Here is an 18,446-nt window from a genome sequence, read left to right as displayed (position 1 = left end):
TGGTATCAAAAAGCTAGTCAATTAAAATCACACCTTCTCTGTTTTTCAGATGACACAACTAAATTAGACAGGTTATATCCCAACTGAGCAATCATTCAAAATAAGAATCAATTTAAAAAATAGTGTATTCCAGACAAAATCTACCAAAATTTCTGGAAGTGGAACTAAGTGCACTACTTCCTGAGAAATTCCCTTCATGACCTTTCTCCTTTTTCCTCCAGGGCTTTAATTCTTGCCTTGAGACTTCTGATCACACCAAACTGTTCCCAACCTCTTCAACATGGAATGGCACCTTCTAAATCCCTCTTCTTACTCCCTTTGCTGTGCAGCTGTTATACTACAGTATGTTCAATATTAAAGAATCCCACTTGCATCGAAGAGAGTTGCTACACAGAAAAGGAAGATGCACCATAATAAACTTTCTAGAAACGAGTGACGAAGAATAGGGTTAGGGCTATTTCAAACTTCTGTGAGCCTCCCCAACGGAATGAAAAGCAAATGTGTTTCCATGACTAGAAGGAAGAACTCAGAAAGAGGAGCATTTTCTGGGCTAGAAATCTCAAAAGACTTTTAATTATGTAAATTAAGAGCCGACACCAACTTGAGGTCAAGCCGCCCCTACCAAATTGCCAATGTGTACTATATGACACATTGGTCACAGCCACTCCATTAGCTCTCAGAGATCTTCCCGGAAGAAGAACTCTTATCACTTCATATGCTTTTCCTGGCTCCACCAGGGCATGATAAAATCTATATTCTTGACAATCTTATTAAAAATTCTTCACAACATAGCATTTATCTACTTCTTGCTTTGTATGTTGGCAGGCAAAAGAAATACACCCCCTACTTACTTTACTATGTGTGTACCTCTGTACACATCAATACATTTACCACTCTAACATGTGAGAACTTTTGTCATTTGCCGACTTTTCCTCTTAGGCTGTTAGCTCTTAGAAAAAATTCACTCTATTCATACTTTCAGCTCTGGCCACTGTGCTTAGCCTATAATAATAATAATAATAATAATAATAATAATAATAATAATAATAATAATAATAATAATAATAATAATAAAGTGATGCTATAGTAAGGGTTCCTGAAAGGAATCTTTTTTTAGTTCTCTAACACCTGGCACAAGCCAGGGAGCTTATCAAAGGCCCCATAAGTACTTTTTTGAACACGTTTTCTCTCTTTCATTGATTCATTCATTATCTTAATGTCTTAATAAATACTCAAGTACCAGCCATGTCTTAAGTACTACACTTGATGAAAACCTTCTGATAGCTTCAGGAAGGAGACAATGTAAAATGTACACTTAGAATATGAACTAGAATCATTCTCAATCATGAACTTGAGAGGATTGGCTTTATCAGTATTTTAAAAATCTTAATTTACATCTATTTCTCAAGAAACTACTCAGTTGTGGGGATAGCCTATTTTGGAAAAAGAAAAACCTTACAATTTAAGAGTGAATAAATAGTCTCAGAAAGGAAAAGATAAAAACAAAACTGGCACCAACGAACGTGCCTTAAGATTTAAGACATCCAAATTTGCAGATAGTCCAAGAGGACCGAAAACCTGATTTCACACTATTTGACAGTTTTCTCTAAACAAGGTTAAAGAAAGACTATTTGAAAAACCTAACGGTGTTAACATCATGGAAATTAGGGGGAGATGTTTAGAATATATTCTTCCAAATGTATGTATTACCGTATATACTCGAGTATAAGCCGAGTTTCAAGAAGATTTTTAAGGCAGTTTTGTGGTAAAATTAGGTGCCTTGGCTGATATTCAGGTCAGCTTATACTCGGGTATATACAGGACTTAACATTTTTGTGATGGCTAGCTGTATTAAAAAAAAAGCCTATCTACCTCCACCCACTTCCCATGCTCCCCAAATTAGCACTTAACTATTAATATGGAAAGTCCTACATGACAGTGACTGGCATTACCTACCTAAACAACTTTGGAGGCAAAATACTAAATCGTGTTTTATCCAAAATTTTCCTGATTTTGTTTCTTCCACCTGAAACAGTATTTGCTTTAAGTTTCTTATTTCCTTTCTCCTGTGATGTCTGTTCAATATCTCCTGGTACATCCTGGATTGAATGGCGATTACTTTTCTTCTCAGCAATTTTGGGAATATGTGGAACACCAGCTTTTTCCTGCTCAGACCGACTAAGTAATTCTTTGAACACTGTGGAAACAAATAAAATTTGTCATTTCTTTTCCTCAGAAAGTTTTTTACCCATTAAAAAAAATAGAAGAATAAACAGAGTCACTTTCTATTTCTTGGCCTTACACAATTCATTAAACATTTTCAAATTTATGCCCATTCCTTACTAGTTTTCATTTTGGGGGTAGGGGACCTGACTATACTGCAAGCTTAGACTAGATTTGAAAGAAAACATGAACTAAGGAATATCATTGCTATTCCCAATGGATCCTGACCAAAATCAGAGAACATCGGCAAGAATTTACTGGTGCTTTATCAACTACATAAAGGCATTTGGCGCAGGGGACCACAGCAAATTGTGGATAACATACAAAGAAGGGGAACTGCACAATACTTAACTGTGCTCTTACAGAACCTGTGCATGCTATAGAATGTGAACACGGATCAAGAGGCAGCTGATCAAACAGAAATAGGGCATACTATGTGGTTCAAAATTGGAAAACAGCTATAGCTTACTTGTGCCCTTTCACTTTGTTTGATCTGTATGATGGACAAATAATCTCAGAAGAAAAAGAATGCAGCATCAGGTTTGGAGAAAGACATATTAAGCTGCTACATAGAAATGATAAAACTGTGTTTGCTAAAAATGAAGAGCATTTGAAGCATCTACTGATGAAGGTCAAAGATTACAATCTTTGCTATGGATTAGTCTGAACACAAAGAAAACAAAAATCCTCACAACTGGATCAATACACATCACCATAAAATGAAGAGAAATTGAAGCTATCAATAATTTCATTCCATTTGTGTCAACAGTCAGTGTTTACTGAAGCAACAGCTAAGAAATCAAAACCTAACTGTATTGGGCAAGTCTACTGCAAATGACTTAAAAAGTTTTAAAAGCAAAATTGTTACTTTGATGACTAAGGTGTGCCTAACCCGAGGCAGGATCTTTTCAATCAACTTACTTGCAGGGGGGCAATGAAAAAGGAATATAAAAAACTGATCCATTTAAATCAGAAGGCAGATAAGCCTTTCTATTTGCATAAAGATTTAAGTCTTGGAAACCCAAAGGAGAAGGTTCTACTCTGTCCTATAAGGCTGCTTTGAATCTAAATTGATTCAATGGTAGTGAGGCTTTTTTTTGTTTGCAAAAAAATAAATACAATAGCCAATATCAGTCTTAGAAGAACTGCAACCAGAGTATTTCTTAGTATGAGGATAGTGATAGTTTGTCTTGTTTACTTTGAACAAATCATCAGGAAAGAACCATCAATAGAAAGACATCATAATTGATGATGCAGAGGGTCAGAAAAAAAACAGGGAAAAAAACTGTGAATGAGATGGACTGACACAAGACCGCGAAAACAGACTCAATTATATCAGTCACCATGAAGACAGCACAAGACTGGACATGTAAGGTTTTCACGAGTTAAAGATGGCTCAAAGACAACAACACACTTCTAATGCTGACAAATGGTGACAAAAGTCAGCAGAAAAAAGGGTAGGTGTGATTACAAAGTACAGGGGTTTCTAAAATTTATAGAAATGATTAAATTCAATTATTTATAAGATATTCCTTCCTATATTGTGATAGCTGGAGTCAGACTTTAAATACTAAAGGCTCAATGACACAAAATTTAGTCATTACCAAAATGGGGAAAGCTTTGCTGAACCCGCTTTTACCAGAAATAAAAGTACTGAATTGGTAATATATTACAATCTCCTCCTGTTCATGCTTATGAGGTATATGCTGCTCAATAAAATAGTAAAGTGAGATAGGTAATAAGCATTCACTACAGCAATCTGCAGTACCGTATATACTCGAGTATAAGCTGACACAAATATCAGCTGAGGCACCTAATTTTACCACAAAAACTGCATATAAAATGTGCTGAAAAAACCAGGCTTATATACGAGTATACACAGTAAATAATTTAAGTAAATATTTTAGATATCTTTTTACCAACCACCTAAGACTTATATCTTCTATGGTTCCAATGTTTAATTTGCTTGACTATGCTTTTTGAAAACTTCTTTTTAGAAATAATTTTCACATCTCAGTTGCTATTACCATCACCTACTGTGGACTTTTATTTTCTTTGGCCAAGCCCTCTAAAATGCTCTGATGGTGTAGTAGTTATGCATTGGGTTGCTAGCCCCAAGGTCAACAGTTCAAAACCACCAGCTGCTCCGAAGGAAAAAGATGGTGCTTTTTACTTCCATAAAGAGTTACAGTCTCAGAAACTTAAAGGGGCCAGTTCTGTCTTAGAGGGTTGTTCTGAGTGGGCAGTGACTTGATGGCAGTAACTTTGGCTTGTGTTTTTTAGCCAGGCACCTAAGTGTCAAAAATATAAGACTTTATAGCAATTTTCATAAATATTTTTATTTAAAGTTTTCTTCTTCAAATTATACAGTAACATGTCAGAACATATTTTACTATAGGTAAGTCAATGTATATCCCTGTTTCTTTATAAGAATTCTAACTTTTCTTTGAGTTTCTGTGCACGGGTAGAGAACCTGTGCCATCTTGTAATAAGCCTGGAAAATTTTAATTTTAATTAAATTTTTGAACTCTGACAGACCCATTTTGGGTCTCTGAACTTTTGAATTGCTACTTATTGTACTAAAGTCATAATCAATCGATTATGATTCATAGAGACCCTACAGGGCAGTCAACTTCTGTAGTTTTTGAGACTGTCAACCTGTCGGAGAGAGAAAGTCTCATCTTCCTCTTACAGAGAGGCTGGTGAGCACCAACAGCTGATCTTATGGCTAGCAGTCAAACACATAACCCACGACATGGGTGGGGCTCCTTATTTATTGTACAGAAACACTTATTTCTAGCCCATTTAACAAAGTGGAACTGCCTACCATTCACTTCTTAATAAAGGTGAAGTGACACCTGGGAAAAATGTTGTTTACGTAATTTGCATTGTTCAAATATATCTTTGTTCAAAGGACACTATGTGAAGTAGAATATGACCTAAATGTTTAGTACAACCAAACTACTTTCAACAAAGCCAATGTGCACTTCCTCTATCTCAGGCGAGCTAACACTACATTAAAATATCCTGATTTTTGATGGGCAAACAGGTGTACGGCATATGTTCTATATCACAAAAACTGGAGCTGACAGGGGAAAACTGGTGCCATTTTTGGATCAGAGCAGGCCAAATATACCCAGAAACAACTTTAATATGTGAGGCACCAAAATGTGTGATACCCAGAGATAATCACAGTGGGCCTTTTCGAAGGTGGTTATGAATGAAAAATGGCCCTGAGGAAAAAAGAGGCACTCTTCTGAGGAATAATCACAGAAGGGAAGAAAGGGTTATGTCACAGGAGCGTGTGTTCCTAGCAATGCAGTATGGTAACGGCTTCACCTTTCCATGGGAGTTTTAAAAGGTGAATTTTTAAATAACCCAGAGCAGGGTTCTAAAATATTTTTTCTTCTTTTCCATAAACTACTCATTTTCTTCAGAATCTATAAGCTTAATGATCAGGTTCCTATACCCCTTCTTCTTGGCTCTCCTCTGCCTATTGATCCTGGTTGTCATTTTAAAGAACATGAAAAGACCCTGCAGGTTTACTCTCTATCATCTACACAGATCTGTCTTTTGGTCAGTTTTCTTTTTTGTAGGAGCTCTGTCTAGGAGTTCCATAAATCTAGGCTAACTGTTCAATTCTGCTTTATAGAAATGGCAGTTAATAGTTAATAGGACCAGTTTCACTGGGGGTGATACACTCAGAATGACATGCTCTATTTCCACAAATGTTTTACTAATACTTTTTGGTGATGCTCTCTGATGTTTTGCTTTATGGTGGATGATGGTTATCTGTACTCTACCTGGGGTAAGGAAGAAGGTATTGACTACAAGGGCCCTCTGTTTGTGACACTATTTCACTCCTGTTGTTTGCCACATTTTCTATGGTTCTTTTGTGTAATTGTTTCTTAAATGGTATAGCTTTTCTGCTTTTGTATTCCTCAGACCTATAATCTGTTTCCTAGAATCCATGGGTTAATCATGGCACTATGCTATATCTGTATTTTATAGATAAGAGAAAATAATATGATATTTGACACCTGTTAGTAAACATGATGTACCATGCAAGAGGTTGTAAATGACTCGATCCTTAAAATATACTATGAAATAGAGCTAGAGAAACAGGTTTAAAAAGACTAAGTAACTTGCCTAAGCTTTGTTTTCATACCTTTCAAAATCGGAATCCTTTTTAATTGAAAGCTTGCAATTTCTAGATATTTGTCCAAATTCCAGGACATTCATTAATTGGGAGGGCTTACTGACTTGTTCTAGGCTAAAGTAATATATTAGGAAAGGCTCACTAGATTGAACATGATGCACTGGCAGTTTCAGTGTCATACATGTCTGATGTAAGGACAACTCCTACTTGCCCTTTAACATGATGTAAATTTGCTTTCACTTTGAAATGACTGAACCAATCCTTATTGGAAACACATTCTTCAGTACAACCAACTTTACTTGTAAAACACGCAGTTTTCAAATCATTGAAAACTTTTCTTGTATTGAAGGTTACATAAGAATTGCATGTACCTGTTCGCACAGACCAACAAATTCTGCCCCCCCCCCCCCAAATTCTTAAAAGACACAAACGATTGCATTAGTAACACGGGAGACTCAAGTGAAAAGAGGAACCTATGCCTTTAAGTTTTCATTATGACTAAGTACAATGAGGAGGAGCCTAAGAGAGAAAAATAAAACTCACACTTCCTTTTCATAGACGCATCTTTGAAGCCAACTCTTACTTCTCAAGTTGCAAACCAACTAGACTAGAGAAAAATGATTCCCACGACAAAAACGGCTAAACTTTCTTGGAAAGTTTCAATGGTTTCATTATTTTAATTATTGCCCTTCTAAAACTTTCAGAGAAAATTTTATAGTTCCTATAAACATAAAGTCTAATAACATCTTTCTTAATGGTTTAAAAAACAAAATAGATTTAGAAGACCAGTTCTTGCTTTATTCAAATATCAACATATTCAAAATGATATGAAAAGGGAGTGTATGTTGATATTAGAAATCTGAAATACATTGCTTACTTCATTAATGTCTTACTGAATTCACTTATTTTCATGAAATGGTTTACCTGGAATTCAGATTATTATTTCAGGAGATAAGTTACAAGGTTTGAAATCAACTGATATGTACATTAATGGAAGAAAAGGTAATTGTGACTTCTAAGTTTCAATTAGTATATCTCAACCAGAGTAGAATATATAATAAATGATCAACAGACATTTCACAAATGCCAGTAGTTATATGTTTTAAAACTTGTTAATAAGGTAAGATGCTTATTCATAAGAATGAAAACTCTACACAATTTTATAGTTCAATAATAAAGATTCTAAATATTCAAACAGCTCAGATAAAAACATTTTTATATTTTACTATATCTTCCACTAGAATAATTTTTTCTTTTCCATCACACACAAAAAAAGCTCAGAATTTCTACCACCAAACTCACCAAAAATGTTGGTCTTTACAGTAAATGCAAGATGAGTATTATTCCTCAAAATTTCAACGGCCTTCACAAATGTAATGTTTTCAAAGTTTTGTCCATTTACTTCCATTATCTTAAGGGAAAAGCAGTTGAAAAATAAAAATAAAAATAAGCAGTACTGGTTACATCTGCAACTTTAAAAGTTTAATGGTGAATAAATAAAATTGAATAAAATGTACCCATTTGTGAACAGCGGTCAACTCTCTGAGACACTAGTGGGATTGCCATTTAAAATTTTTCTATATATTGTTTTATTGACCAAATTCTATACTATAAGCATTTCTTTAAATAAAAATTTCTTTTGGGATCACATAAAAGAAGTTTGTTTGAAAGTAAGATGCTTTGTATATGAAATGAAAGTTTTAATCATGTCAGACTAGCTCTTAAAAATTATTGCCTGGTGTACCAGTTTTAGTGAAATATTTAGAATGTGATTTTATTTCAGAGTGAGTTAATTTATTTAAAAGGGTATTTTTGGAGATCCCCTTACAGAGAGGTCTCGGGGAGGAGACGAGCCAGACAGGGTGTGATGTAGCAATGATGAAAAATACAACTTTCCTCTAGTTCCTTGAGATAGTTTATTGTGCCAGCCTGGCCGATAAACACAAGTGAGATTAACTGAAGGGCAGAGAGATAAATGCCTTGGTGAGTCTCGCCTTTCTTGTCTCTCGCTCTGTGATCATCGGACCCGTGTGCGGCTGCCTTGCTTGTTCTGTGCCTCAATTAATGGCTACACTACCTGTGGGACGCCTATCCTGTGGACTGTGTCACTTCACTGTAGGTTGAGGTCCCTTTAAGACATCTCCAGAGCTGGGAACTGGCAGTTGGTGACCTGGCTGGCAGTTGGTGACCTGCCTTGTGATTGGCTGCTGTGCTGACAAAGCCTAGTTCTCTCTATAAATAGAGGAAGATCTGGCAGCAGACTAGACTTGAAGGACTGCTAGTCTCTCACAACTCTCTCTCACGGGAGTGAGTTGCATTGAGCCATTTGTAGTGCTTTATAATTTAACTGTTTATTTCTTGTATTATATATTTATCTGTATATGATTTAACAGTTCATTTCTTGTTATATATCTAATTATCTTTATAAAGAAATATATTAAATTATCAGCAATTTGCTTTTATCTCTCTAGAGAACCCTGTCTAACACATCCCTAAATGCTTCCTCTCTCCCCCCACCTACTATCATGATCCGAATTCTACCTTCCAAATCTGGCTAGACCAGAGGATGTACACTGGTACAGATAGGAACTGGAAACACAGGGAATCCAGGGCGGATGATCCCTTCAGGACCAGTGGTGTGAGTGGCGATACTGGGAGGGTCGAGGGAGAGTGGGCTGGAAAGAGGGAACGGATTACAAGGAACTACATGTGACCTCCTCCCTGGGGGACAGACAACAGAAAAGTGGGTGAAGGGAGACGTACGACAGTGTAAGATATGACAAAATAATAATTGATAAATTACCAACGGCTCATGAGGGAGAGGAGAGCGGGGAGGGAGGAGAAAAATGAGGACCTGATGCCGGGGGCTTAAGTGGAGAGCAAATGTTTTGAGAATGACGAAGGCAATGAATGTACAAATGTGCTTTACATTGCGATAAGAGTTGTATGAGTTCCTAATAAAACGATTAAAAACAAAAACTGAAAGGGTACTTTTGATACATTACAAAGTATGGTGGCAAAGTAGATAAGCATTCGCTCCCACCTGGAGGCTGGCAATTTGAACCTACCAGTCACACCATGGGAGAAAGATGTGGCAGTCTGCCCCTGTAAGTACTTGTAGCCATCCTTGGGAACCCTCTAGGTCAGTTTACTGTCTGATGAATTGGAATTCACTTGATGGCACAGGTTTGGGTTTGAAAATATTAATTCCATTTCCCTACCCTCTGCCTTCACCAACTGAATCAGAAGTCAAATGGCAACTAGCAGAAATGAATACTGCTGGTCCTTCACAGCAAGGTTCCCAAAGCAAACACAGCTGTAGCACAGAAACAGACAGGAAACTCATTGAAAAGATCTGATTCAAAGGAAAATGATTACAAAATAAATATGATGGCACGCCCCCCCCCACCCCCTTGCCCTGTCTCCAAAACCAGTCTATAGGGCAGGCAGAGGAGGTTAACAGAGAATTGACAAAATAATTGGGGGGAAAAAAGAGAAATTCAAATTAAGAAAAAAAAATCTTATTCACAAAAGTCCCAGAGGAGAAAAGGCAGAAATCTGCATAATGAAATGGCAAATGTAGTGGCATTTTAAAACAATTAAAAGAAACTTAAAAAATCTCAGTTAAGGTTTGGAAGACCATGAGTACAGAATAAAGACCCTTCAGACACCGTAGCGGGCAAGATAGAGGGAGGTGTGGACTTTCAGACAACACTAAGATGAGGAGGCACTTTTCTATGACTACAAAGTTCTGAGGGGAAAATATCATTGCGATTAAGGAATTTTATACTCCACTGAACAAAGACATACTCAAGGCATTATCAAACATTAAATAAAATACCTGCAGTCCCTTAAAAAAAAAAAAGTACCAGAAGACACTAGTCAGCTGTGAACCAAATCAAAACAATGGGCAGACAGGGCACAGTTGAAATGAGAAGCGAGTTAAGTGGCATGGCAGGTGTCAATATCTAAATGACTTTTAATAAACTAACATACAGTTGATACGCCTCTGATGCATGTTGGAGACCTGATCTGGTTCTCAACATTTTCTGTCATTTTTATAGCTATCTTAATAATCCATAGCACAATCACATCATCAAGCAGTATTGAACAACTGTCACAGTCAGTTTCAAAACATTTTCTTTCTTGAATTCCTTGATATCAGCTCCCCTTGATCCCCACCGGACCCCACAGGAACCCTTATTTATTTGTTTACAACATCCAATATATCCATTTACATACAATTCTGTTGCTCACTCCCCTCAAGGAGCATTATAAAGTCATCAGCACTATCTGAGGCTGCTAATCTTTATGGGGGCAGAAGGCCTCATCTTATTCCCAAGGAGCAGCTAGTGAGTTGAATTACTGACCTTAAGGTTAGCATCCAAGATGTAATTCACTATGCCACCAGGGCTCCTAATTATTAGAGATTCTTAATAAGAAGTGAGGGATAAGGTGTAGTCTCTTAACCTCCACAGTACATTTTAGGCAAGAAAACTTTGTCATGAAAGTTTCCATGTACACTCCAAGATGTCCAGCCACTTCCTTGGTCTTTACTTACTAGGTGACAACAGGAATCCCTCAGCCATGACAATCAAAAGTACCTCCAGACACTGTCAAATGTACTCGGGGAACAAAACAGACCCTACCTGGGAATGACTGCTTTGAAGTGTTGTATTTTGTTAACATGAATGTTCTAATTTTTAAAAAAAAAGAATAGCATGGTTCAGGTAAAAATAAAGCCACACCCTAAAAGAATGAATAAATAAAACCTTTTTAAATGGGAGAAAGTTAAGTTTCAAAGTGATTTTAACAAATGAGCAGTATTTGAGAGACCACTCCTTCACTGTTATCAGAATCATCTGGAAAGCTTTGCTAAAAGTACAAGTGCCCAAATTTCATCCTGATAACCGGAGTACTGTGATTAACAACACGAGTGGGTCTGAGAATATTTTTTATTCAATAAGGTAGCCAGTACGTCATATTTTTTTATACACTTATCTGCAGTTACCTATTGCCTATGAAGTAAGGTGCCTATATAATGACCCCAACCCAAACTCATTGCCATCTAGCCCATTCCGATTCATAAGGACCCTACAGAACAGCCTCCTTTGCGGTTTCTGTGACTTAAAGTCTTTACAGGAGAGACAGCCTCCTCTTTCTCCTATTTTAGCAAATGGTGGGTCTGAACTGCTGACCTTGTGGTTAGCAGCTGAAAACACCACCAAGGCTCTTATAAAGAATAAATTACTACCAAATTCCTCCCAGTGTTTTTTGTTGTTGTTGTTGAGTCCCTCATGTGGCTCACTCTGCACCAGGAATATAGTTCGGTTACTATATTAGCATCAATTAAGCTGGTCCCATTACATGATAATCTTTGGAATAATCTGAAATTGCTAGCCAACAGAGTTTCCTAATCCTTGGGACACGGACAAGAATATTTAAAGAAAGCCAAACTGATAGAAAAAAGTCCATGGTGTTGCAGGCTGTACTGTATAAATTTCCATTCAAAGTACTTATGGATACATGAGGCTTTGAAAACAAACAATTTTTTCAAATTCTACCTTTTTAAAAATAAATCATTTTATTGGGGGTTCCTATAGCTCTTATTACAATCCACACATCAATTGTATCAAGCACAACATATGTTGCCATCATCATTTTCAAAACATTTTCTTTGTACTTGAGCCCTTGGTATCAGTTCCTCTCCCCCACCTGGCAGTCTCCCTTCACTCGTTTCTGTTGTTTGCTCCCCCCCACCACCCACCCACCAGGGTGGTGGTAATACTTAGATCGCTGTGATCAGTTCCCACTTTATCCTCCCACCTTCATGGTATCGCTACTCCCATTATTGTTCCTGATGGGTTTAACGGTCCTGGATTCCATGTGTCAAGAAGTCTTATCTGTACCAGTGAACTGAGGGGACAGAGAGTAGGGGGTGGGTGCAGGGGGAGGAAGCATTAAAGAACTAGACGTAGGGGTCCTCAAACTTTTTAAAAAGGGGGCCAATTCACTGTCCCTCAGACCCGTTGGAGGGCTGGACTATAGTTAAAAAAAAAAACTATGAACAAATTCCTATGCACACTGCACATATCTTATTTTGAAGTAAAAAAACAAATGGGGCAAAAACACCCGGTGGGCCGTAGTTTGAGGACGCCTGAACTAGAGGAATGCTGTGTTTCGTTGGTGCTATAGTCAGTGCTATACTACACTGGCTGGCTCATCCTTTCCTTGTGGCCATTCTTTGAGGGGATGTCCAATTGTCTACAGATGGGCTTTGGGTCCCCAATCCAACCCCCGTCATTCGCATCGATATAATTGTTTCAGCAAATTCTACTTCTAAAAAGAGAATCAGAAAAATATTTCTTTAAATTGTTCATGCTTACTTGAAGAAATAGCAGGTGTGTGTAACAGATGAAAATGTGTATGCCTAAAACATACAACTTTACAGGTAGGCTTTTATCTAAATTGTTGATCATTTACTTACCTGATCACCTCGTTTCAATCCAGTATCTGCAGCTTTGCTACCAGGCTCTACTCCCTCCACAAAAATACCGAACCCCTTCTCACTTCCTCCAGTGAGGCTGAAATGCAGAGGAGATTCCCGGGAAGCCTTCTGCAGCACAACTTGCCTCCATTTAGCCTTTGCAGCACAGGCAATATTTAACAACCGAAGATGACCATTCATTTTCTATAAAGTAGAAAAGGGTAAAAATGTCTACTCCTACAGGTGCTTTTTTGTACAAAATAAACAGGTCAAAGCACAATAAAATTAGGCCAAGAATATGATCTCTTAATATGATTTTCAAGGACTTCTAGATAATTACAAGTTAGAAAAGATTACAAAGAGATGCTTCACTTAATGGGGGATAACAGAAAATTACTTCTCAATAAGAATTATACCCTATACATACTCTATTCCTAGCTTATCTCTTAACTGTTAAGAATCTTTTAAAACCTTTATCCAAAAAAATCGAACCACTTTACCCAATACTCTCTAATACGAAAAAACATATCATGCCTCCACCACATCAAAAGAATGAGTTAACTATTTTAGGTCTTCTGTAACATATTAACAATTAGGTGTTAATATTAGTTTAATATTTGATTATTCTCAAATACTAGTGTACTATATGTATATCTCATGACAAGAAGCTATTTTTGGGGGAGGGGGCAAGATCAAGTCTTACACTTCTTTTGATCCTATGCAACAGTGAGGAGTATTAATAATTCAATAAACACTTGATGACTCATTACTGAAAAAAGTCCCATGGCTGTATGACAATGTAGACATTCTGTTTGTTCTTTGTACATATTCTGCACTGCAGATATCAGATAAAAGCTGGTGGTGAACCTCTATGACTTATTTATCAAGTCTCCCAGACCCTGTTCATTCTCCCTAGTTTGTGTACAGGATATGTGTTGCTGAGATGGGTACAGGGACCTAGGCATAAAAAGAAGCAAATGCCAATTTTTCTTTCTTCGTTCAACTTAATCAACCTAGGCTTTACGAAAGTAACTATAGTTCTTGAACATTTGCTATGTGCCCAGTTCTATGGACATTATGTTCATTATTTCGTTTGAATTCTAACAATTCTAATAAACTAGAGATTGCATCCACTAATATAAATAAGACAACTGAGATATCAAAGCATTAAGAAAAAGTGAAATAAAGTACAATGGGAGGCGTAAAAGTCTTAATGTAGATCTCTATAATGTAAAATAAACCTTGAAGATGGCATAGCATTTCAAACTGCAGGCTTGGGAGAGGAGAATTAGAGCTTGATCTGAGATACAGAAGCAGCAGAAAGTCAAATACTCTTGAGTGCACAGGAAAACCGGCAAAAAGACAGGCAAAGGATCTGACTAGTTGGGGAAGCAGTTAGTCCTGGGTTCCTCAGAAGGCTACTTTAAGGAGTCACCCCACAGTCATGGGCTTTCAAGTTTTATATAAAACAGCCTAGTACTGGCATATAAATGATACAAATCTTCCATATACATTATATCATTTGATTACATGTAAATAGCTTTTTAGGCACCATCTTATCCAGTGGTTCTCAACCTTCCTAATGCCGTGACCCTTTAATTCAGTCCCTCATGTTGTGGTGACACACCAACCATAACATTATTTTCGTCGCTACTTCTGAACTGTAATTTTGCTACTGTTATGAATCGGGCGACCCCTGCGAAAGGGTCATTCGACCCTCAAAAGGGTTGCAACCCACAGGTTGAGAACCGCTGATCTTAGCTTTTGACGGACTGCTTTGACCACTAGTTGCCAGTGCCACGCTCCCCCTACCCCACCTATTTTCTTCTGCTTTTAGTTGGTTGAATCTGAGCATGGGAACTTGCAGACTGCCCATATTGCTATGGTAGGTAAAAAGACTTACTTAGAGATAATATTCACCACAATGTGGGTTAAAAACAATCTTTGAAAAAAAATTAAAAATTAAAAAACAAAAGAAAAAAGCAATAGCTTTACATTTTGATATTTTTGTTTAATAAATTTTTTTGTGATTTTGTAGCAAAAAAAAAGATTAAAAATTATAAAAATGACTTGGGGAAAAAAACCTCAAAAACAATCTTTTGGCTACATATAATGGACTAGAAGAAAATGAGACTAGAATTAAAACCATTTTGCAGATTAAAAGGAAGTGTCTGAGAGACACTGAAAAACAAAAACCTGTACATGACATAATCAGTGACCCAGGAGACTTGAGCAGCTAACTATAGCTCGTTAGGCCAGTTAATTCAGGGGAAAGTGAGAGCAATCCACATACAACGGCAGGATTAATAATCTGCATGACGGGTAGAACACCAATGCTAAACAGAAACAAAATCGCCAGGATAAAGCATGATGACAGGTTTGGGAGATACAGGAAGAGTACTCGTATAGAAAACTAGATACGCAAGTTCTCAGAATAGATTCAATACATGGGAGAAAATGAAAAGTGTTCTGAATTGAGATTATCAGGATAAGCCCTAAACACTAAAGAAATTATTATTTTTGAGCCTTACTGTATCTTCCAGATATTTTTCAAAATCCTCCAGAAATCGAGTCATAGCAGGATCACCTTCAAAATCATTAAAATGATTATTTACCCATAATAATACGATTCGTGTGACCTGTAGAAACATGGAGGAAGCATATGGTTATGAGCGAAATTACCTCTAACTCTGTAAAAGTGAATTCCAAGAGCACGCTCAAAACGTAGAGGGGAGAATCAGGGCTCTATGGATAAATGCCAACCACAGAAAGCTCATTCTAGTATTGGGGGGCCGAGGCAGGGGGTAGAATCATTTAGTTTGAACTTTTGTTTCCTTGGTTATACAAATAGCAGTGCTTTATGCTTTGAGGGACAAAGCACAGGCCTGTGTACTTATTAATAAGTAAGAAGTACCTGAGATGTATATTCCAGATCTTGCCGACCTACTGCTGTTAAGTTGCTTCTGACATACAGTAGCCCTCTATGGGGTTTCTAAGTCTGTAAATTTTTGCATGATCGGACAGGCTCATTTTTCTCTCAAGGTATGGCTGGTGGTTTGAACCACTGATCTCGTCCTTAGTAATCTAATGCCCACCCAAATCGTCAATGAGGGTTCATATATTTCAAATAAGTTTCTTAAAAACGAAAGCTTCTAAGTGCATGCAAGTAAATATAAAAAAGAATTTACATAAAAAAGAATGTTTAATCAAGATGATAACAAAATAACTGAAATGTCCTTTACTACAAATACTTCATTTGCAAAGTGGTGATTTAATTTGTCTATATGTTCCATAGAATAGTAAAAAAAATTAAAAATAAACAAAGGAAGCTGCTCTGACTAATAGGCCTAATTAAGAATCATAATGTAAGTAATAATTTTAAAAACCGTGTTATAAGGCAGATAACAATGTCACCACCTGAATCATTTTAAAATGCACAATTCAGTGCCAATTACTACACTCACAGATTTTAATTTCTAAACATTTCCATCACTCCCAAAGGAGTCTCTGAACCCGTACAGCAGTCACTCCCTATTGCCAACCACTAACCTGCTTTCTAGATATTTAATATACTCTAAAACTCCAAATTCACTGCCACTAAGTCGGTACCAACTCAAAGATCAAATTAAATAATATGTGGCTATTTTGTGTACAGCTACTTTCATTCACTTAGCATGACATTTCTGAAATCCACTTGTGTTGTAACACACAACACTGTTTCATCGCTTCTGGCCCTGGTGGTATTGTTGGACTGTTAGACACACACAGTTGGTAGTTTAAACCTAAAAGCTTCTCTACAGAAGAAAGATGAGGCTGTCCTGTACCCTGTAAAGATTTACAGCCTTGGACACCCTACATAGGGTTGCTGTGAATTGGAATCAATGAGACAGCAGTGGGTTTGGTTTTGCTTTGGTTGATGATAAAATAAGACTGAGCATCTTTTAAGATGTTTGTTGGCCATTGGCATACTTTCTTCGGAGAGATGTCTGGTCAAGTCCTTTGTCTATGGATTGTTGTTGAGATTTCAGAGTCCTTTTTTATTCTGGACACTAAGCCTTTACCAGATACCTGATTTGCAAATATTTTCTCACAATTTGTGGGTTGATTTTCAGTCTTAGAGTATCTTTTGATGCGTAAAATTTAAAATTTTGAAGCCAAATTAATTTTATTCTTTTGCTGTGAGATTGAAGAAACCACTAACAAAGCCAGCATATTCTATATATGTTAGTATCTGAAGTAACAGAATTCTACAATCTACCTGGATCTAATTCATTTCTTTAAAATAACACAGAAGGGCATACCAGGCACTCATGTCCTTATTTTTTAAAAATAACCTACTTCCATCAATTTTCTATTAGTGTTTGCAATAAATACATAACCGCATTTAGGTGGTTCCCAGGTAATGAATGAAATCTATTCCTAAGTGTGTCTTTAAGTGCAAATGAGTTTTGAAGTCGAAGTTGAAGTAAGTTGAACAGGTGTCGATGGTTCTTACTTAGCCTTACTTTTGTGAAAGAAAAGGCTTGTCAATAACTTAAAATCTGCATGTGCAAATGAGCTGATACCAAGTGCTCAAGTAGAAAGAAAATGTTTTTAAAATGATGATGGCAACATATGTACAAGTGTGCTTGACACAATAGATGTTATGTATGGATTGTGATAAAAGCTGTATGAGCCCCCAATAAAATGATTAAAAAAAACCCAGCAACCTGCGTGTGCAGCAAACAAAGGTAACTGTGATGAAGAATGTCTTGCTAGTAAGGTATGGTACTGTCAGTCAAATCCAGGGCAAATTTACATAGTATTACTGGGTATGTAAGAACTGTCAATATGCTAAGAATTCATAACAGGGGATTTACCTATACCATTAAATGAGATATACTTAAAGTAGTTAACAGAATTTAATTAAAAAACGATAAAGTCTGTATGCAATTCAGAAAAATAAAGGCATTCTATTCGAGGCTTAAAAACCATATAACCTCTAATAAGCCATTTTTTAGTAAATATTCTTTCTAAAATACGAATCAGCTTTTACATATTTGCTTGAGCTCCAGAAAAAAACAAATCTCTTAGTAAAGTTCTAAAATCACCTTATGTGACTATATCATGTTTTCTGAATATATAACTATTCTAGCTTTTGCCTTTTAAGGTTCAGATCCATTTTTAACACGCTATTTTGTCATAAAAGTAAGCACAGATATGTCTATCCTAATTTTTTTTAAATAAATTGAATCCTGCTATAAAAAAGTAACATCATTTAGTTGTAAAAGACTTTATTAGTAACATTTAAAGTTTAAAAATCATTTTTTGTGCTCTAATATTTACAAAACCAACCTTATCCCGTAAGCTGTCAATTTTAAACCATTCTAGTAGTTTGATCCCAACATCCAAAGGGCTTTCAAGAAATGTCCTGTATGTTAATAGGAAGTCTTCTATATAAGTTGGATCCACAATGGAATGCTCTTCTATTAAATGCATGATGAGACGCTCAGGTGTTGCCTAAAAATCCAAAGATAGAAAAGATTAAGAAAGGTGAAGAAAGAGGATGGTGCCCGGCTATCAAAAGATGTAGTGTTT

General features: G+C 36.6%; 1 protein-coding gene across 1 annotated transcript in view; it reads right to left on the bottom strand.

Moving 5' to 3' along the window:
* The window catches only part of RAPGEF6 (Rap guanine nucleotide exchange factor 6), a 231,350-nt gene that overhangs the window by 58,541 nt on the left and 154,363 nt on the right, over positions 1 to 18,446 (bottom strand). The window contains exons 12-16 of the mRNA XM_004696982.2: positions 18,204 to 18,368; positions 15,401 to 15,508; positions 12,870 to 13,073; positions 7,685 to 7,793; positions 1,957 to 2,197 (exon numbers count right to left, since the gene is read on the bottom strand). Of these exons, the coding sequence (XP_004697039.1) occupies positions 1,957 to 2,197; positions 7,685 to 7,793; positions 12,870 to 13,073; positions 15,401 to 15,508; positions 18,204 to 18,368 (827 nt within the window). The remainder of the gene's footprint in view (positions 1 to 1,956; positions 2,198 to 7,684; positions 7,794 to 12,869; positions 13,074 to 15,400; positions 15,509 to 18,203; positions 18,369 to 18,446) is intronic.

The sequence above is a fragment of the Echinops telfairi genome, unplaced genomic scaffold (genome assembly GCF_000313985.2).
Source record: "Echinops telfairi isolate 266 unplaced genomic scaffold, ASM31398v2 ScPeMD7_7469;HRSCAF=8507_1, whole genome shotgun sequence".
NCBI classification, from domain to species: domain Eukaryota; kingdom Metazoa; phylum Chordata; class Mammalia; order Afrosoricida; family Tenrecidae; genus Echinops; species Echinops telfairi.
Note: the sequence above shows the minus strand (reverse complement) of the source record. Positions and strands in the feature narration are given on the sequence as shown.